The following is a 22,136-nucleotide window of genomic DNA, read 5'->3' as shown; positions in this document are numbered from 1 at the left end:
CCTGTTGCTTCTGCCCTTAATACCTAACTGACCTACTATAAAATCTTTATAGGCAAATTTACGCTCTTGTTTGTGACATCAGCACAATCTTTTGGGGTTCACTGTTTGCTGCTAATAATGTTAGAAAAGAGAGCTCTGGCGGCTTATTGGTAAGAAGTTGTGCTGCCTTCAGAGGCACACAGTTAGATTCCACGAGCTGCTCTTCAGGCAAAAGATGACAATCCCGTCCATCTCACTAAGTGTCTTCTCCTTTGCTGACCCTCAGCATTTCCAAGCAAGCTGTCTTTTTCCAGAGTGTTCTGTTGATCTGAGTTAAAGTATGAATTTGAGATAGGTCAGTAGGAAAGAGTTTATGCATTACAAACTGACAAATTCATTGGCATTTGGGTTTAGAACTGGAAGCCTTGAAGCAGCGGTTCTGGAAGCATGCTCATCCAACAGCCAAACCCAAGACAAGTCAAAAAGTGAATGTGAGCATCATCGTGAAAGATATGGGCATAAATGGAAAGGAAGAACTAAAGGCAGATGTGGTGCCTGTCACTTTGGCAGCTGAAAAGCTGGATGAAGCAACTCACACCAAGCCAGGTAATTGAGTTTACAGTTTTGGCTTTTATTTTGTACTGTGACAAATCTTTTTGGTTACTAAGACCCAAATGGTGAAAAATTATGGAAGCATTTTTCTTTAGAACTGTTAAAATTGGACTGCATTGCTTCTTTCATGATTCATGTGTAATATTGCCTCGAGGTGTGGGGTGGGCAAGATGGTCTATTTCTTAAAATAACATTTGTCTTACTATAAAAAGCAATATATAGCCATTATAGAAAATACATAGAAAGAATAAACAAAACACACCCACAGTCCTCAACCAGAGACAACTGCTATAATCATTTTCATATATCTGTCCTTTTATACTCTTTTGCATATGTGTGTAAATTAAAAACAAAATGCAACTAAAGCACATTCATAACATACATACTGCTTTGTAACCTTTTTTTAATATGATGTATTGCAGACAGAACACTTGTTCCTGAACACTGAAAGTATGAATATTATATATTACATAGAAAAAAATTAAGACAGTATGGGGTGGGGGAAGAAAAGTATAAAATGAGAAGTTAGTCTTTCTAAGGGTAGCTATTAATAATTTGTGTGTGTCGTCCTGAAGAAATTTACATGCAAAACCTGTAGGTATGTGTCAGTTAGTGCATAACATTGAGCACTTATTCTTTGCCAAGTACTGTGCTAGGTACTTTTTTTATGGTGTCTAATTTAATCCTTACAACTCTGGGAAGTAAGTAATATCAGTATTTTCACTTATATATGAAGAAACTAATATTCAGGATATTTAAGCAGCTCACTAAGATGTACAGCAACTAAGTGGTAGACCCAGACTGGCTAATTCCAGAGGTGCAACACTTAAAACCCTCATTATAGTAATTTAGAGTGTTTTTAACAGCTCTAAAATATTCTAGTGTATGGATATTTAATGATTTATTTAATCATACTTCTACGGATGGACATCTCATTTATTGCATTTATTGACTATTTCATAGAATGTTGCATCCTTTTGTGTACTGTTAAGTTGGAACCAACCCATATCTGACCCTCCAGTGGGGTCAGAGGCAGTTAATTGTGTGGTAAGAGATTTCCCATCTTTCTCTCGTAGAGCACCTGGTGGATTCCAAGTGTGTACCTTTGGGTTTCCAGCACAACTCCATATCATTAGACCACAAGAACTCTACAGTTATTCCAGTCATTGGCTATTTCATATAATGTTGCATCCTAGTACCTACATATTGAATAGTATACCTGGATGGAAAACTCCTTACAGTGTAATTTTCTTTTCCCCTACTTGGCCATGTGTATTTACAACCAATAGAAGTTATAAAACCCATCCTCTAGTAAATCAGTGTGTTCTTGTGACAAATAGAAAATTTAAAAAGTTTAAAAATTTAAAAGTTTAAAAATATCTTCATTTCAGAACACATACACATTTTTTAATTGATATTTTTATTGTAAGTTTATAAAGAACTTGGATTTCCATTCATTCATTGTTGCACATTTTCTTCCCTGCTCCCATACCCCCAGTTCTCTTTTTTCTTTGAGAAAAAAGTTTTTACATTGTTATACAGTTCCCCCCAAAACCACTTTACTATGCAGCTCTTATTCTGGACTCTTGCCATACCTAATCATATATTCCTTTTATACAGTTGTCTCCCTCATCTGTTTCAATGTCATGTACATTATTTATCTTTTCTTAGTTTCCCCTCAATCCCCCATCAGTCCTGTTTTATAACAGTGGCATTATGCAGTATTTGTCTTTTTGTGACTGAGATATTTCACTCAGCATAATGTCCTCCGTGGTCACTGATTTTGTATATTATTTCATGAGTTCTTTGTTTTTCAGTGCTGCATAATATTCCATTGTGTCAACTTCTCTATCCATTCGTTTGTTGATGGGCACTTGGGCTGTTTCCAACTCTTTGCTATTGTGAACAAAGCAGCCATAAACATGGGTGTGCATGTATCTGCTTGGGTAACAGTTCTGGGCTTTTTAGGGTATAATCCCAATAGTGGAATTGCTGGGTCAAATGGTATTTCTGTTTGCAACTTTTTGAGAAAGCCCCATACAGCCCCGCCTTCCATAGTGGTACACCATTTTACACTCCCACAACAGTGAATAAGGGTTCCAGTTCTTCACAACCTCACCAGCATTTGTTTGTTTGCTGCTATGCTGAATTTTGCTATTCTTACGGGGTTGAGATGCTATCTCATAGTTGTTTTGATTTGCATCTCTTAGAGCTGGGGATTTTGAGCACTTCTTTATGTGTTTGTTCGCCATCTGAATGTCTTCTTTGGTGAAGTGTCTGCTCATATTCTGTGCCATTTTTACAATTGGTCTTACCTTTATCTTGTTGTGGCATTCGATTATTCTATAAATTCCAGATATAAGTCCCTAATCAGACACGTCATTACCAAATATTTTTTTCCCAGTCTGTGGTTCCCGTTTTTACCCTGTTGGAGAAGTTTTTGGATGTGCTTAGAGATTTGATTCTTGGAAGGTCCCATTAAAAAAGAAATTTTTTAAAATTAAGGAAAAAAAAGAAGGTCCCATTCATCTATTTTTATCCTCTACTGGTTGTAGGTGCAGTGTAATTTTTTTTTAAGAGCTAATCAAAGGAAAGGATGTTCAAAAGACAAATGATTACATGATAATATACTCGAACTGAATAACTGGCAAACTATACAATTGTATAGTAGAATTATATACTACCTAATTACATAATACAGAATAATGCTGTTTATGTCCCTTAAGCTGTCCCCAGTCCTTTTTCTAACCGTGTCCTGAGGCTGGGCGCTGCTGTGCCAAAGGCTACCTTGGTGGCTCTGCTGTAACCTGTCCACTCGGAGTGATCCTGCTGGTGTTTACAATTCCATTGGCATAGTTTCCAGCATCACATCATGCAAACTACCACAGTACAGCCTACAGACAGACGAATGGTGGTGCACTGTAATCACTGAGTTAAATTTTGGCATGCATCATCAAATTATACTTCAAAAAGGTTGCCCTTTGAGTTCTGGTAGCAGAGTCGATAGCATGTCACGCTGCTAACCAAAAAGGTTGCACCAAGTTAGAAATTAGGTTAAGCCTTCTTTTACCTCAAAAAACTAGCTATGTGCTGTTTTACTTGTTGCCATGCTAATCGAAAAGTCAGCAGATCAAATTTACCAGCTACTCCATGGGAGAAAAATTGACAGTTTTCCTCCTGTTAAGACTTGGAAACCTGATGGAAGTTTGCTGTGAGTCAGAACTGACCCAGTAGTCATGGCTTTAAATGTGGAGAATAGTACCTTATTATTTTGTATAACTTTAGTTGTTGTTGAGTACTGTAGAGTCCAACCAATCCATACCTGACCCTCTGTTCAGAAACAGTTAATCACATGGAGGAGATTACCCATCCTTCTTCCGTGGAGCATCTGGTGATCTCAAACTGTGTGCCTTTGAGATTGCAGCTTAGTTTCTTGCCACTAGACCACCAGAGCGCCCTATCTTTAGTTAGAAATTAAATTAAGCATCATTTTTCATTTATTTATTAATATGTATTTCCTTTTCTGAAAACTACTAGTTCATGACCCTTGTCCGTTTCGCTGTACAGCTGTTTGCTTTAGATAAATTTGTCAGTACTTTCCTTTGTGGTTTCTGAACCAGAGACTTTTGAAGTCTCTATGCCATTATTTTGATCCTTTATTACAATGATTTTACAATCTTTAAGTAGTATTTATCCCCGGATATAGAACTTTAATTATAGAAGTTCTCTTCTACTTTTCAATTCATAATAATCCTCATTTGTTAAAATAACAATAGCTGAGAATACTAAAGACACTAATTTTTAGGGGTGGCTGTGACTAGAACATTTCTGGAGTTGCCTAAAATAAAGACTTGCATTATTGTAATAAGTAGTCTATGATTATGTCTTAATGCATTTGTACATATTCCTGTTCAGGTGAAAAGCTTCAAGTACTGAAAGCTAAATTGCAGGAAGCCATGAAACTCCGTAGACTTGAAGAGCGCCAAAAGCGCCAAGCATTATTTCAATTAGATAATGAAGATGGGTTTGAAGAAGAGGAAGAGGAGGAGGAAGAAGAAATGACTGATGAGTCTGAGGAAGATGGAGAAGAGGAGCTAGAGGAAAAAGAGGAGGAGAAAGAAGATGAAGAGGAGGAAGAAGAAGGCAATCAGGAGGTCTCTGGCAATTGTGTGATTTAGTTACTGTGTTAATATCTCGGGAGCTTGGGTACCTAGTGGGTAAGGACTTGCACTGCTGGAGGTTCAGCCCTGTGCCAGTTCCGACTCAACAGCAATGAGTTGTTACATTTTGATATCCTCTCCCAAGTCATGATGTATAAGGGAAAAAGGAAATTAGATATGGGTTAGAGTAGAATACCCATACCCTTTACCATCAACTGAATGCCAACCTATAGTGACCTTATAGGTCAGAGTAGAATTGACCTACAGGATTTCTAAAGTTATAACCTTAACAGGAGCAGACAACCACATATCTGTCTCTCCCATAAGGACGGATAGATTTGAACCGCCCTTTTGATTTGCAGTTGAATGCTTAACCATGGTTCTACCAGAGTTCCTTAAGAGCAGAATCATGTCAAAGATTTTATGGATAATAACAAAGGTAACCAGCTACTTTTGTGCCAAGAACTCTGTATTCAGTTCCGTGGCCATCAAACACCTAAGATTCGCAGAGCCATGGCCTTAACTTCCTTCTTCCTGTCCGTTTACATTTTAATATGATGCTGATACTGGTTAACAGCTCAACACTCGATTGATTACACCACTAGAGCTTTTTTTTTTAATTTATTTTATTATTTTTTTGTGTGTACCGTCAAATCAGATCTGACTGGTACAGGAGGAGATTGTTCCTCCTTCTCGAGCAGAGCATCTGATGGATTCGAACCATGCACCTCTTGGATTGCAGTGGAGCTTCTTGCCATTAGGCCACCAGAGCTCACCACCACTAGAGCTTTTTTATAATACCAATATTGGAGCATGTCCAGGGCAGCATCTGTTAGCTGAAATATGTCAGTTGGTATACCATCTATTCCTGGGGCCTTATTTTTTGCCATTTCCTTCAAAGCAGCCTGAACTTCTTTCATCACCATAGGCTCTTGCTCATATGTTGTTTCATGAAATTCTTCTGTGTCTTCCAATTCCTTTCAATACAGTGATTCAGTATATTCTTTCCATCTTCTTTTAATACTTCCTTAATCATTTAATATTCTGCTGAAAGCATCCTTGATTATAGCAACTTGAGGTTTGAACTCAGGTTCTGAATATTGACATGTACATAGAGTCGCTATGAGTTGCAAGCGACTCGATGGCACATAACAACAACACAACAATATTGGAGCACTTTGTATTGATTGGGACTTTTTTCTGTTTATTTAGTGTTGCTCTGATAAACTAGTAGGTAAGAGTTCCTCTGCCAAACCAAAGTCAGGTGGTTCAAATCCATAGCTACTCTGTGGGAGGAAGATGGGCAGTTTTCTCCTGTGCTGTTTACAGCCTCTGAAAACTCACTAACTTGTCAACTATTAGTTCTTACTCTGTGGAAAGAGGAATTTAAGGATCCTTGGTGGCATAGAAAGTTAATAAGTGTTGGACTGTTAATTGACAAACCAGTAGATTGAACCCACTGGGCACTCCATAGGAGCTTTCTACAGCCTCAGAAATCCAATGAAGGTTCGCCATGACTTGGTATCTTGATGGTGGTGGATTTGGTTTTGGTATTATTTATTTATATTTCTGTTAGAATGAAAAAACTGCCTTAACCTTGACCAGGTTACTGTCTTGAAAAAGTTCTCAAATAGAGTCATTACTGAGTTAACTTTATTCTACACTGCTGAGAGTATTTAAGTGTATTACACTTGTTCCATATACTTTCTCTCTACCTAGAGAAGGCAAGAAATAATACAACTAGTTACGAGAATAAGAGAAAAGCCTTTTTGTTTGGATACTGGGCTCACTTGAAAGATGTAGTTGATATTTAATCCTGGGTAAAGAAAGAAGAAATGCTTACCCATTGTTGTCTGGTGGAGCAGAACATCACTGTCTAGTTGGTTTGAGGTCATGTGTCCTCCTGCCATCTCAGGCTAATCATTTAACTTCTCATTGTTTTGATAAGATGATAAGCCAGTCTACTTTTATAGTCTTGTACCAACATGGGAGGGTGAGGGATAAAAAAGTCCTAAAAGTGATATGGAAAATTATGTTGATGGCATTTAAAATGCAGTCTAACATCTGTATATTTAGGCTAATAATACTTTCAAAACTTTTGATATGTATGTTTGGTTTTGTGGTTTTTTTTTTGGTGGTGTAATTGGTAAAGATTGCAGAATTCCTTCTTAATAGTGAAGAAACAGAAATAAAAGATGATAAAGAAATGGACAAAGAAAACCATGATGGCAGTAGTGAAAGTGGCAAGTCAGTTGGTCTGCTTTCTGTTCCCAAGCCTCTCTCTGATTCCACTTTACTTCTATTTAAGGACAACTCTTCTAGGATGGGGTAAGTGTGTTTTCTCTAAAGAAGCATACGTTTCCCTTGCATTTGCTTTTCTGGTTAAAAACAGAACAGGTTCTCGAACACTTTGTTTCTTCATTTGTAGTTTCTTTGCTTCTGAAGAAAAGTCAGAAACAGATGAAAACTTAGGTAAAAGGTCCAGCAAACTAGGTGAGTAGTGACTCATGTAGAATTTGACTTTTCTCTGATCCTCCAGTTTTGATATTTAAGGATTCTGGTTCCATCATATTCCTGGGTTGTGTTTTATGGGGGGTTTTTTGAAACCTGATGACTTTCCAGTCCTATCTGTGGCAGTGAAAGGAATTTAAGAATTGTAACATTTTTCTTGATCCATTTGTTTAAAACTTAAATACAATTTCTGTACATTTGGTCCTGGACATATGGTAGGTCTTTCATGAGTGCATGTTGATTGAATTAGCCATGATATATTTCTATAAATATATAGATCAAAGGAAGAATATGAATGACTGTCTGGTGGAGAAGGTAATCAAAAGCATTAGGCAGGTTAGAGAATGAAAGGAACTTTCAGGTTTCATTTAGCTCAGAGTGATAAACCCTGATCATATGATGGTGTCTTAGTACTGTAATTTAACTTTATGTTTTAGAACCTATAATTTGAGGGGTTTGCCTATGAATTTTACCTGACAGTTTCATTATCAACTCTTCCTTCCTAAACAAATCCATCTCATTTTTGGGAACACTCACTTAAAAGTTACTTCTCTCTTTAGATGAAGATGATTCATGCTCATTGCTGACAAAGGAGAGCAGCCACAATAGCAGCTTTGAGTTGATTGGTTCCACGATTCCGTCCTATCAACCTTGTAACAGACAACTAGGCCGTGGGACCGGCTTCTTCCCGACATCAGGAGGGTTCAGATCTCCTTCCCCTGGGTTATTTCGAGCCAGTTTGGTCAGCTCAGCTTCTAAGGTAAGATGGTAATGATTTTCTAATCTCCTCCTTTTGCTTCCCACATTGCTAAATAAAATGTGTCCAAGCCAGCAACTCCCACCACAGTGGCACTGAGCATTCAATTTTAAAAGTCCACCCCCTTTGTGTATTAAAAACAAAGCGTCATCCAGTGCTCTTACTTTCTTGGAGGTATTTTTCTACTTGCTGCTCTTGGCTATGCATTGTCCTCCTCAGCTGCAATTGCCTGAGTAGATTAAATGTTGCAAACAGCTACTTCTGTTGTTGTCATGACAGTGAATGACATTTGTAAAATGTTTTGTTTTTGTTTGCTTTTGTTTTGGTGCCAGAGTTCAGGGAAGCTGTCTGAGCCTTCACTTCCCATAGAGGATTCCCAGGATCTGTATAACGCCTCCCCAGAGCCTAAGACACTTTTCCTAGGAGCAGGAGACTCCCAGTTCTGTTTAGAAGATGACACTCAGAGCCAACTGTTGGATGCAGATGGGTAGGTAGTTTTATGTTTCTGTGGGTGGAAATGGTGCTGGGTACTGCTTAATTTCAGTTAAAAATAAAGTGAGCTTCTGTCACTCCATCTGTGCCTTCTCTTCTGAGAAAGAGAAGGTGTACAGACGATTAGTATTACATTGTACAAGTTTGAACAAAGTCTCCAGAAAATAAAACGTAAATAGCACTTGATAGAATCCTGATCCTAGGATCTCTGCCTTATTTGAAATGCATACGTCTTATAAGGGTGTTCCATTTTCATGTATCCATTCTACTTTGTTGTGATTGTTGGATGTTGTTGTTTGTTGTTATGTGCCGTCAAGTCGCCTGCGACTCATAGCGACCCTATGTACAACAGCCCTAAACTCCGCTCTGTCCTGTGCCAGTCACACTGTCTCTGACACTCCCATCCCGATTACCCCAGTCACTGAATCAATCCACCTCATAGAGGGCCTTCCTCTCCTGCGCTGTCCCTCCACCCTTCCAAGCAGTCTCTCCTCACAACATGTCCAAAGTATGTTAGATGGAGCCTCAGAATCCTTGCCTCCAAGGAGCCACCCGGTTTAACCCTTTCCAGGACAAATCTGTTTGTTTTCTTAGCAGTCCATGGTATTCTCAGTACTCTTCTCCAGCACCACAGCTCAAAGGCATCAATTCTCCTTCTATCCTCCTTGGTCATTGTCGGATAGGGTTGAAAATTGACAGACCTTTGGCACACTTTAGGACATCACACCAGTTCCTCCTCCAGCAGCATCTGAGGCCAGAAATGAGCCTTTCCCTTTTTAAATAGCAGTTATCCTTTGACCTAATACCCCTTCCTTCCCTTCATTAGATTATCATAGGTCTAAAGTTTGAGTTTTTTGGTTTTTGATTCAGCTTCTAACTGGGGTATTGGGAATGAGTTCACAGTCATCCCCTACCACACCCCCAGCCACTTTGCTTCTTCCTAGAGACGTTCTTACCCTATTCATTGTGCTTGTAGGTTCTTAAATGTTAGGAACCACAGAAATCAGTACCAGGCTTTAAAGCCTCGATTGCCGTTAGCCAGTATGGATGAGAATGCTATGGATGCTAACATGGATGAGCTGTTGGATTTGTGCACTGGAAAGTTCACATCTCAGACTGAAAAATCACTTCCCAGCAAGAATGACAAGGAAGAGAACATGGAGGAGCTTCTGAATCTTTGTTCAGGAAAATTCACTTCTCAGGGTAAATATCCAAGAATACACTATGCTCACCACACCTAAATCAGTGTCCTGAAAAGAAATCCTTTATTCTCAGATGAAAATCTCTCAGAAAACCAGTGGGATCTGCACATAGATAGAATTCAATGCCTAGCTCTAACATTTAGAACTTTCACTTTCTTCAACTCAAGACTGCTTTACCTTCAGCCACATGAGTTGTCATTTATAGTTAATATATGTGTAAAGTTTGGAACAGTGTGTCATGTGCATAGTATATTTCATGTAAATGCTAACTCATTTTTTTCTCTCTGTGCCTCGTATTCATACTTGCTAGAATGGAAGCTCTATGAGGCCTGGCATCTTTGTTTTATTCACTATTGTTTCCATGGTTCCAGGCAGATAATAGTAAGACTTTGTTAAATTACTGGATGATAGGTTCTTTTTTGGAAAGCTTACTTTAGAAACTCTACTGAGGTAACATGTCTTTAGATAGTAGGGGAAAGTGCTCAAAGCTCTCATGCCTTGGTGACAGATATTTTTCTTGTTTTATATAGAATCTTCAACTCTGGCTCCTTCGGAGTTGAATAAGCAGGAGAAGGAGAGCAGCACAGGCGATCCAATGGAAGAAGCACTTGCTCTTTGTTCAGGCTCCTTCCCAACAGACAGGTAACATTCAGTGATTGTGGAACTTTAGTAAGGCCGGATCTGATAAAATTTTGGATCACGTTCTCTGGGATGGCGGATAATTGATTGATTATCTTGGGGATTCATATTCTGCCGAGAATCCTGTGGTGGATTTGAGCCTCGTATTTATACAGTTGTTACTATGTACTGTTGAGTCAGAACTGACCCTCTAACAGTTTTCCAGAGGCGGTAAATCTCAGGAGAGATTACCCATCTTTCTCCCATGGAGCAGGTGGTGGATTCAAACTGCATGCCTTCAAGTTGGCAGCACAGCTCTTTACTCCTAGGCTATCAGAGCTCGCTAAATTTCCATAATTCTGAAATTTATTACTTAATACTTTACTATGTAAATTCTGGTATTTAATATATAACTCTAACCCTAAATTTATATTGTTCTGAAGCGATAAAGCTCTGAAATTTATATAATAAATGATAGTATGATAATGCTTTTATTTAATTGATGAAAAATGGGATGGAAAATAAAAGTAAGATACTTTGCAGTTTCTTGAAGAGATTATTAGACTACTAAAAATATCTTAAATCCTTAACTCAGCTGGCTGCTTGCAGTTTTCCAACAACTCACTGACTGACTTATTTGCATTTTAGAGAAGAAGAAGGTGAAGAAGAGGAATTTGGAGACTTTCAACTTGTCCCAAATGATAATGAATTTGATAGTGATGAGGTAAGCATGAAAGGAACAAAGTAATCATAATTGAACTCCATGATTTGCTGTACTTAGCTATTTTTTGTTTGTTTTTTCCTTGTCTGAGTTCTTGAAAATTCCAAGTTTGAGTTCTTGGAAATTCCAGGTTTGGCATCTTAACAGAATCCATTTCCTAGAAAGAAGTGTTTGGACAGAAGCTTATGAATCCTATTCCAGTTGAGGGCACATTTTATTCTGCTTACCTGTGGTATGATACTGATTTTGTAGGATCGCCACAGTGATCACAATGACTCTGATAATGAAGATCTGGCACTAGGAGACCAGGAAGAAGAAGATGAAGAAGAGCTCTTACAGCGATCTGAGAAGTTTAGAAGGAAAATGTGAGTGTTGTATCCATTCTGCTCAGTTCCTGGAAAAATCACCTAAAAATTTTTACCTAAATACTCTGATCTTTTTCCAGATTTTCATGGTAAACAAAGATTAAACCGTCTTTCTTTGACGTTTTTCCCTTGAATATTTGACAGTGATGGCCTTGTCTGTCTTCATTAGTGGTTTTATGAGTGGTGTCTTTACGAAATAGAAGTTTCAAATATGACACTGCTTCTAGACCCTTTATGTGTTGGATATTCTCCTTTGTAGTCTAAATATTGTTAAGTGTGTAAGTGTGGTGGTTCAGCTGTATCCCTTCTTCTGGGTGCATACTGCTTATAATGTAAACTAATATTGTAGTAGTTGGGTCACTCTAGATCTTAGGGAACTCCTAAACCAGAAGTTGAGTTACTAAGTAAATGGTTCACTGTTGGAACTCACAGCTGCTCTGTGGAACAAAGGTAAGGCAATCTGTTCCCATGAAGATTTCTAGCCTAGGAGGCAGTTCTACTCTGTGTTATAGGGTCACTATGACATTATAAAGCGTCAGCTAGGTAACTAAAATTCCTAGGCCTTTTTCTTCATTCGAACTTTTGTCATTCCAGATCTCCTTCATCTTTACCTGGCACAAATTACCCAATTTATGGTTTTAGTGTTTTTGTTATTATTAAAAAGAAAACTCAATGCCTTTGAGTTGAAACTGAGTCCTAGCTGACCCTCCACTGTGTTTCCAAGGCCATAAATTGCATGGGAGGAGCTTGTCTATCTTTCTCCCTCAGAGCAGCTATCTGGTGGGTTTGAGCTGCCGGAGAGGCATGGCCTTCAGTGCGACTATCATGGGTGGACGAGATCACCAGAGCTCCTTAAAAAGAATCTGGAATGAAGTCAATTTAAGTAATCTAAGTCCACTGCCAAATGTTGGCTGTTTCCTCTTAACCTATTTTCCCCTCCTTTTTTTAATATATAGACTTCTATCTGCATAATCATGCTGTGTATATAATTTTTTATGTGTAAATTTGTACTTTGATTTTTTTCCACTTAACATATCCATGAACATTTTTATGGTATTATGAATTTTATGAAGACCATTTTAATTGGTATTCAATATTATATTGTATGTGAGTGGCTTTTGGAAGTTACATTTAGGACAATATATTGATCCCTGTTAGATTTATAATGTTGGGTTTTGCCCGTTGTTCCATTCTATTAAGATCAGTTTTGGGTTCTAATTTGTCATCTGTCAAATTAACTTTCATACAGCTTTAGGTCATTCATAGATTTTTTCTAAGGTAGTAGTTCTTAAACCTTATTTAACTGCAAAGCTCTTTGTTCAAGTGAAATAAAGAATGACTGCCATACATTAAACTACTCAAAGACAGTGGGGTGGTTGAAAAGATTAGGGACCTTAGTAGCTAGTAGTCCCTAAAGGACTTCTGCAGAGCCCTGAGCTGTAGATGAACTCAGCTAAAATAATAATAACCTAAGTTTTTTTATGAAAATCACGCTCCAGAAAACCATCAAACTCCTGCCTCTCAGGACCATAGGTAATAGGACAGTGACAGTTGGCAAAACTCTTCTCAAAAGGGGCTCATGTTAGAAAGCACAAATAGGAATGGGTTTTTTAAATTTTTTTTTTTTTTTAAGTAGATCTGTCTTGGCTTTTTTCTCCTTCCTTTAAATTTTGCTTTATTGTTGACAGTGCTAGGAGTAGTTTTCATCACCAGGAGCTGTGAACCTCCATCATACCTCTAACCTGGGGACAAGATTTAATGAGCTGCATTACAGAAGAATAAACAGACCTATTTTAGAGGAAGTACATCCGTAATGCCTCTAAGAAGCAAAAGTGACAGGACTTTGTCTTGTTCACTTTGGGCATGTCATCAGAAAAGACCATTCGCTAGAAAAGGACATCATGCCTCGTAAAATAGTGGCTTTGCCAAAACAAAAGAACTCCCCCCCTTTTAAGATGGATTGACACAGTGGCTGCAACCCAGGTTCAATCATAAGAACAGTTGTGAGGATGACAAAGACTGGGCCATGTTTTGTTCTGTGTATAAGGTCATCATGAGTCAGAGTCTTATTTAGCAACGACAAACAGGGAAGGAAAGCCTGTCACCTTTTCATACCATGCTATCTTTAGTCTGTCTCCTAAAGTTGATGATCTACTTAATGCTTAAGTACAAAGCAAAATAGTTTGAATATTCCTATAAATATGTCCCAATTATACAGAAGAGGTAAAGAGTTCCTGCTTTAGAGTTATTGAACCTAGGTCTCATCTTGGCTTTGGTGTTTCTGACTATATTACCTTGGGCAATTTATTTACTCTTCCTGAAGTTCAGTACTACTCTCTTCAACAATTAAAAAAGACCAGTTGCTTTCAAATTGACTCCAAGTCAAGGACTTTATATATGTGTCAGAGTAGAGTTGTGCTCTACAGTGTTTTCAGTAGCTGATTTTTCAGTAGTAGATCACCAGGCCTTTCTTCTGAGACACCTCTGGATGATCTCAAACCTCTAACTTTTTAGTTAACATCTGAGTGTTGGCATCACCCCATAACTCATGCTAGCACCCACTCCTCAGATGATGCCCGCAAAGCCTAGCACTCAGCACATACCCAAAACCAAACCCATTGCTATCAAATAGCAAAAGTGACCAAGAACATTTTCAAACTATATACCTTTGTGAAAGTAGACAGCCACATCTTTCTTTTGCGGATCATCTAGTAGGTTTGAACCACCAACCTTTTGGTTAGGAGGTGAGAGCCTTAACCACTATGCCACAAGGTCTTCCTCCTTGTCACTTGGTATGTGTTAAATGATAGGGAGCTCTAGTGACAAATACCATTAAAATGTATTATTGCTAGTTTAAGTTTCTTTTTATTAGAGATGACTAGTTTTTCCTCATTGGTTTCATAGTCTATGGGGATACCTCCCTATTCATTGATGACTTTTCTAACCTTCAAAACTACTTTTTAGGAGATTGAAGAAATACCTAGAAGATGAGGCAGAGGTGTCAGGGAGTGATGTGGGAAGTGAAGATGAGTATGATGGGGAAGATATTGATGAATATGAAGAGGATGTAATTGATGAAGCACTTCCTTCTGATGAGGAATTACAGAATCAAGTCAAGAAGATACACATGTTAGTATCTCGGCAAGCCCTTCTGAGGAACAAGGTGTGTCTTAAAGCAGCCCCTGTAACCAACCAGTGCAGTTGGTTTTAAACGCCTATTTCTCCGGTTATAGGAAAACCATGTTGGATGATGATAAACGGCAGCTACGTTTGTATCAAGAGATGTACCTCGCTGATGGGGACCTGCACAGTGATGGTCCTGGGCGGATGAGGAAGTTCCGATGGAAGAACATAGGTATCTTGGTTGTTGCCTTTAAGAGCAAATGCTTATGGTGTCCACATATACCTGTTTGTTTAGTTTAAAATGGTAACTAAAAATCAAAACTTAAAAACCTGTCAGTAACTGTTGTTTTCTATAGTGAATTGAGAAAGTTTATGTCACTGTATGAGAAATAATAAATGTTTTATTTTGTGTCTGTCCATGTACTCTGTCCAGTGAGCATTGCTCTGGTGGTTTAGTCGTAAAGAACTGAACTGTGCTCCCAACCCAAAGTCACACAGTTCGAATCCACCAGCTGCTTCTTGGGAGAAAGATGAGCAGTCTCCTCCCATGTGATTTACTGCCTCTGAAAGCCCACTGGAGGGTCAGCTGTGGGTCAGATCTGACTACAGCACATAACACCACCAATACCCTTAACTCTCTGCTTTAGATGATGCTTCCCAGATGGACTTGTTCCACAGAGACTCTGATGATGATCAGATTGAAGAACAGTTTGATGAGACAGAAGCCAGGTGGAGAAAGGAGCGAATTGAACGAGAGCAGTGGCTTCGGGACCAGGTAGGGAGTTTGCAAGAAAAAGGCCTCTCTGACTCAAATCGGTGTAGAAGGAAGAGAGGACCCAGTCACCTACTCTTACCAAGATCATTTCAAAGCATAAACAATGTATTGCTATTCCTTTTAATCCTTGAGTTTTTCAAATGTGCTTTGAGATAAGGTTACAGTGAACAATTATCTTCAGTTTGTCCAATATCTCTTTTTTCTTTTCTTAAAGCAACAAAAAATTATGGAAAAGAAAACAATGCTACACCAAGTACCCTAGCTTCACAGCCCATGTTATAACTATTTGAGGGAGCTGTAGACTCATCTGTTAATGCTGTATGATTTTTATTTTCAGGCACAACAGGGGAAAATTACAGCTGAAGAAGAAGAAATTGGAGAAGACAGTCAGTTTATGATGCTGGCCAAAAAAGTTACAGCTAAAGCTCTTCAGAAGAGTGGTGAGATCCTGGTCCTCCTCAGTGTGTCGCTTCTGGACTGTTAGCAGGGAGCCTTGGAGGTGACCCCAGCTTTCAGAGACTGTTGTAACTTAGCCATGGCCTCCTTAACAGTGTCTTGAGAGGCCTCACAGTGTAGGGAATAAACAGTGTTCTTGACTGTTAGTGTATTGGGCAGTAAAGGTTACACTAGAGAGTATAGATATAGCTGAGTTTACTTTATGTCCTAAGACCACCAAGAACAGCAAATTCTGGATTATGTATCTTAACTCCAGACCTGAGGCTCTTAAACACTACTGTACACTTTTTTTTTCCTTGTTGTGTCCGTTGGATCAAATCCTATTGGCACAGGAGGAGATTGCTTCGCCTCCAGCAGAGAATCTGGTGGATTCGAACTGTGCACCTTTGGGATTGACTATTGTACTCTTTTACCACTCTTGAGTTTTCTTTTTTTGCTTTCATTTTTACTTTCAGTTCAACTGCCTAGCTTCTTGGAACTATTTATTTTAGTTTGAAATTTATCATTGTAAAATAATCAGAGTTTTTATGGTTTTAGCTGGTTAAGCTTATGAATTAGAAGGCTTCTTTGCTTGTTAAGATTTGAAAGGAATTATACTTGGATGGTACCTGGCTACCACTACTGAAGTTGACCAAAGGTTCTGTCTGTAATAGAACCCTTATTAAAAGGGGAGGAATGCAGAAAAACTTCTTAGGGACTCTCGAATTTTTGGAGCCATAGAGGGGGAAAGGAAGGTAACAATGTTCCCACAGCTTAAAGAATGGAGCATCACTAAATTGTACATGTAAAAATTGTTGAATTGATGGTGTTATAGTCTCAACAAAAAGAAATTCTTTTTAAAACTACTAGTTTTTTTAAAAATTCTTTATACCCAACTTTTCCCAGAGCAAACCTCCCTGTCTGTTTCTCTTCAGCCAATCGAACTGTGGTTGTTCAGGAATCAAAGTCTTCACTCAGAAGCCCCTTTGAAGCCATCAAACCAAGAAGTACTCACCAGGTTGGTTGGAGATTTGGTTAGCCTGATGTCATGGTCTGCAAGTTCTAAATACACAGGCCAACCTAAATTAATCTCTGCTAGGTGTCTGCAGGAAATGTGAATCATTTATGAAATGAAGATAGGACTATGTCCTCCCAGAACGTGGGACATAGGGATGGTGATGGCTTTTCATTATTTAGAATTTAGGATTTGATGTCAGATGACTCTTCTTTCCTCAGCGAAAGACAGGCTCCTTGCTCAATCAGCCCAAAGCTGTGCTTCAGAAACTGGCTGCCCTCTCTGACCTCAACCCCACTACTCCCCGAAATTCAAGAAATTTTGTCTTCCATATACTTTCTCCTAGCAAGGCTGAAGCAAAAAAAGAATCTCCTAAGCCTCAGGTAAGGAATTTGAGAAATAATTTGGTGGCTTCTCAAGCCATGGTTAATTTTTTTTTTTTTAAATTCTGGTTTAAAGGTACACACGGCAGTGTTGAAATCCTGCATTCCCCAAGGAGATACAGGGACTTGCTGCCCTGTAGATATATATCAACTTGAAACTTTCCTAGAAACTTTTTTTTTTAATTGTGCATTATTTAACTATAAATTCCTTAAGAGATGATTGAAGCTTAGTATTTGAATGAGACTTGATCATGAGCTGGCTTTGACACCCTTCTCTGCTTTCCAGATGAAGAGACGAGGTCCATTGTTAGTCACATCTCCTTCATCAAAGCGCCTCAAAACAGATGATAGCACTTCGGAATTGAAACGAAGCATTTTCAGATATTTGGAAAGCTAACACCTTCAAGAATTACTGCCAGCAGCTAGTTGAGACTGCTTTGAGAAGCTTCTGGTGCTGAAGGTTAGAAATGATGCGAATGATCTCTCCTTCCTTCATCATCAGTGCATTAAGAAGACACATTACAAGGCTTTCCACTACATGTCTCTGGATATTTCTCCTGGTGTGACTTTCTGCCTTGACCACTGATTATAATTCCACAATGTTTACAGCCTTGATTCATGGGTTACTTGAGTGAAATCTCACTTCCTCCATTAAACACTTGACATTTTATCTTAGCCGCTTTGTTGGTTGATACCTCTTTGTAGTAGAGGTTGTTGGAAGAGAAAGAAAGAATTTGGTATTGCAGAGAATAGTGAAAGGCAGTACCAGATTGACTCCTTCATGTCCAGGAATCAGTGAAGAGGCGTCTGAGACAGGATCTACAGACCAATCAGAGAGACTATTTTTAGTCTTTCCTCTTCTTTTTTCTTACATGCCTTTTCGAAAGATTATCTCAAATTTCCAGTTAGCTTCACTCCCTTCATATTAAGGTCTCAAACTGGTCTCAAGTCAGTAAGACCATGCACCTAATTTTCTAGAGTATGACAATGAAAATAAAGGTGTGTTCTTGATTCTGTCCCTATCAAGATATTCCATGGAGTAAAGATTTCTCCTGAGATTGAACTGTCATTTTGAAACACTGTACCCAAGGACCTCCCTTCCAACTTGACAAGAAGGAAGAGACCTATTGTTTATGGCATTTTCCTACCCAGAGTATTGCTTTGGCCAATCAGAAGACACTTTCATGTTTCATGACTGAGAAAAACCACCATTGATTTTAGTCAAAGCAAAGATGAAGAGAGTTGCCTTCACTCCTCATTTTCCCTGAATTATCACAAGGATCTCAGAATTTTATTTTCCCCCTCAGAACTGGAAAAAGCCATGCCATGAAATGCTGTGACTTCAGTGCCAGAAGCTCAACTTACCTGAGAAGTTAGATGAAATTGTGCCATTTTTTTACGGGGAGATAGGGAAAGCTTGCTTAACTGATGAAATGAGGGTATAAGTTTTCTACAGTTATTGCTCATAGTTAAGATGCTGACTAACAGAACTCATGTATGTATATTTGTAATCTTATAATGGGGAAAATATGTATAAAGATGATGTAAATGTAGTTTTCCAATAAATGTCAATTCCTTGAAGACAGGATTTGTTTCCTAGCTTAGATGTTCATTCTTAGGTTGGTAATTGTGTTTTTAGAGTGTCTCCCTCCTAACGGAGCACTTGAGGAATGAAATGCTGTTCTATTTTGTCTACTAACTGGCTTCATAGCCCTGTGAATTGATCACCATATTACTCCAGATGGTTTGGGTTTGGTGCAGGGCAAGCAAGAGAGATGTTATAAAGTGGTAACTATTTTTTACATCCCTCTGATCAATAGTTTCTTTTTAGCTGAATTTACCTTTTCTCCGTTATAGCTTTGAGTTAAGTATGAGACTTAGTGCCCTTCCCTTTCAGGTTCCTAAACCCTACCCAAAGCTCTTTTTGGGCAAAAGAGAAATTGGGAGATACTTGTTTCCTCTTATTTCTCCACATAAATTTTTCCTAAAAGAAATAGAGAGTTAAGAGTTGACCACTGGAGGTAAGAAAATTAATGCCTAACAATTTTGGGGAGGGAGCTCTCTGGTGGCTTAGTGGTAAGAGCCATGCTGCAATCTCAGATGTTCATGGTTTCAATCTACCCACGGCTCCTCAGGAGACAGATGGACAGTTTCCCCCTGTGTGTGCTATTTACTGCCTCTGAAATCCCACTGGAGAGTCAGCTATGGGTTGATTCCAACTGACAGCACAGAACAACAAGAAGAAGAAATTTGGGGAGCAAATGGTTTCTGTTCTAAGCTCTAGGGAAAAGGTTGAATCTTAAACAGAGTCATATTTCCTCATTATGTTATTGTTAGGAGCCATCAGGTGGAGTATGACTCATAGTGACCCTATGAACAACAGATCTGATGTCTGTCCTATCTTGTGCCATCCTTACAATCTCTGACACGCTTGAACCTGTTGCTGTAGTCATTTTTTTTTCCACCTGGTTGAGGGTCTTCCTCTCTTTCTCCAGCTCTCCACTTTCTCAAACTTTATGTTCCTCTCCAAGTAATAGCCTCTACTAGCAACATGTGCAATATATGTGAGATTAATTTTTTTTCAGTTTTGCCTCCCAGAAACACTCTGGCTGCACCTTCCTCAACACATACCTGTTTGATTTTTTTGGCAGTCCATGGTATATGCAGTACCCTTCTCCAACACCACACACAGTTCAAAGTCATCAATTCTTCTGTCATCCTTATTGTCCAGCTCTCAGCAGCATAGCAAATGACTGAAAAGACCATGGCCTGAATCAGGCACCCCTTAGTCCTCAAACTAACATCATTGATCTTCAATAATTTGGAGAGAAAAAAATAATAATTTAGAGAAGTCCCTGAGTGTAGACTTTATACACCTCCTGATCTCCTGACTGCTAGTACCAAGTGTTTTGATAGTGGACACAAAAGGAATGACATTAATTTCTAAGCAAGTGGAGCTGAGTCCTAGCAGGAGCTCTAGTAGCAACCCCCGGGGCTTCATTTTCATTAAGACATTTTTGTTGTTATGCTATAATGTCATTCCTCGTTGTTGATTGCCTTCGAGTCGAGTACAACTCATAGCAACCCTATGAGTGAAAGCCCTTCTACAACTGTCAACACTTATCAAAGTTCATAGAGTTCCCAAACGCGTGTTATTTAAAAAATGGATGACTCAAAACAACTATGAGATATCATCTCACCTCAGTAAGGATAGCATAATTTAACAGAACAGCAAATATCAAATGCTGGCGAGATTGTGGAGAAACTGAAACCCTTATTCACTGTTGGTGGGAGTTAATAATGGTGCAACCACTATGGAAGGCTGTATGGTGCTTTCTCAAAAAGTTGGAAATAGAAATACCATTTGACCTAGCAATTCCACTACTGGGAGTTTACCCTAAAGTACCATAACTGTCACCCAAGGAGATATATGTACACCCATGTTTATTGTGTCTTTGTTCGCAATAGCAAAGAGCTGGAAACAACCCAAGTGCCCATCAACAAACAAATGGATAGAGAGGCTGTGGTATATTCACACAATGGAATACTATGCAGCATTGAAAAAACAGGGAACTCATGAAATATGCAAAATGGGTGACCCTGGAGGACATTATGCTGAGAAATATCTGAGTCACAAAAGGACAAACATTGCATAGTGCCACTATTGTAAAATGGACTGACATCAGGGTTAAAGGAAGATAGAAAAGGAGGAGAGGAATGATACAGATGAGGGAGAGAACTCTTTAAAAGGGATATATAATTGGGTATTATTGTCATGATAGGTGTCCAGAATGAAGGATGCATAGTGGAGTGGACTTGGGGGAGGAATTGCATAACAATGAGAGTTTTTCTTTTCAAGAAGAAGAGTGAATTGGGGGTCAAGAGGGTGGGCAGGGAAAAAAGTACAACAAGGAATGACTGGAAACCCTAAGTCTGTAAACTTTCTTTAAAATTAATAAAAAAAAAAGTGGATGCGACTCCTGCTTCCGACATTCCTCATTATAGTTGTCATAAAGCAAGCTCAGCTCTGACAGGATTGGAGAATTTTAGCCTGCCCCATGTCGCCTGTGTACCTGTAAAGCATTGAGTTGTTTACATCAGCTATGTCTGTTGGCCCAGTGGTAAGGAGTTGCACTGACAACCCAAAGGCACACAGTTCAAATCCACAGGAGAAAGATGGGCAGTCTCCTCCCATGTGATTTAGTGCCTCTGAAAACCCACTGAGGAATCAGGTATGGGATGGTTCTGACTCTATAGTACATAACAACAGCATCTTAATGAAAATGAAGCCCCAGGGGCTGCTCCTAAAACTGCTGCTAGGGCTCAGCTCTGCTTGCTTAGAATTTATATATTTGGTGGGATGACACCCCATCAGTCTGGGAGTTAATGTGCTCAATATCATTCCTTTCGCTTGCTCCTAGTTCCATGTAGTGGGTTTTTACTTTGTTTAAATGGATCCCTAAACTCTAATCAGTCCACAGTTGCACAAACAATTCTCGCATGTCCATGAAGCATCATGTTTACTGAAGCAATGTAGAAGTAGATATGGTATTCACAGTTCCCTGTGGGGTTTCTCCTCCCAACCACTCTACAGCCCTTTGCCCACTTGGAGAATATCTAACGGCTTAGACTGGAAGGGTTTTTTGGGTGTTTCTGATTTTTAGCTTCTGAAATTGCAGTCACTCTTCCAGCATCCTGCCTTTTGGATTTGTGCACCTGCAGATAAGAGACTGCCAGGGAAATATTGTCATGATGCTGTTCGGTTATATCATCCTTAAGATAGTATTGTATCTTTCACCCTTAGTATCCTACTCACTGTCTCCCCTACAGTCTGGAATGTAGTGTTTCCAGTAAATACTCGGTGAAAAATACCACACTTGTTTGAGTATATTTATGTCTATAGAATGAGAATGGCAATTTCATGTATACCGGTTGAAGTATTTCAGCTAACAGATGCTGCCCTGGATGTGCTCACCAAGTTGTGCCAA

At 38.9% G+C, this 22,136-nt stretch overlaps 1 protein-coding gene across 1 annotated transcript in view; it reads left to right on the top strand.

Moving 5' to 3' along the window:
• CLSPN (claspin) overlaps nucleotides 1-17,545 on the top strand; it is a 37,838-nt gene extending 20,293 nt beyond the window's left edge. Inside the window, exons 9-25 of the mRNA XM_006886582.1 lie at nucleotides 394-585; nucleotides 4,507-4,745; nucleotides 6,904-7,079; nucleotides 7,180-7,244; nucleotides 7,823-8,022; nucleotides 8,352-8,506; nucleotides 9,488-9,714; nucleotides 10,244-10,355; nucleotides 10,980-11,055; nucleotides 11,305-11,417; nucleotides 14,382-14,546; nucleotides 14,651-14,772; nucleotides 15,188-15,315; nucleotides 15,653-15,755; nucleotides 16,686-16,768; nucleotides 16,987-17,148; nucleotides 17,435-17,545. Of these exons, the coding sequence (XP_006886644.1) occupies nucleotides 394-585; nucleotides 4,507-4,745; nucleotides 6,904-7,079; nucleotides 7,180-7,244; nucleotides 7,823-8,022; nucleotides 8,352-8,506; nucleotides 9,488-9,714; nucleotides 10,244-10,355; nucleotides 10,980-11,055; nucleotides 11,305-11,417; nucleotides 14,382-14,546; nucleotides 14,651-14,772; nucleotides 15,188-15,315; nucleotides 15,653-15,755; nucleotides 16,686-16,768; nucleotides 16,987-17,148; nucleotides 17,435-17,545 (2,429 nt within the window). The remainder of the gene's footprint in view (nucleotides 1-393; nucleotides 586-4,506; nucleotides 4,746-6,903; nucleotides 7,080-7,179; nucleotides 7,245-7,822; nucleotides 8,023-8,351; nucleotides 8,507-9,487; nucleotides 9,715-10,243; nucleotides 10,356-10,979; nucleotides 11,056-11,304; nucleotides 11,418-14,381; nucleotides 14,547-14,650; nucleotides 14,773-15,187; nucleotides 15,316-15,652; nucleotides 15,756-16,685; nucleotides 16,769-16,986; nucleotides 17,149-17,434) is intronic.
• The last annotated feature ends 4,591 nt before the right edge of the window (nucleotides 17,546-22,136 follow it).

The sequence above is a fragment of the Elephantulus edwardii genome, unplaced genomic scaffold (genome assembly GCF_000299155.1).
Source record: "Elephantulus edwardii isolate Elephantulus edwardi_28Jun2011 unplaced genomic scaffold, EleEdw1.0 scaffold00049, whole genome shotgun sequence".
NCBI lineage: Eukaryota > Metazoa > Chordata > Mammalia > Macroscelidea > Macroscelididae > Elephantulus > Elephantulus edwardii.
The sequence above is the reverse complement of the archived record's forward strand: the minus strand, read 5'-3'. Positions and strand labels throughout refer to the sequence as shown.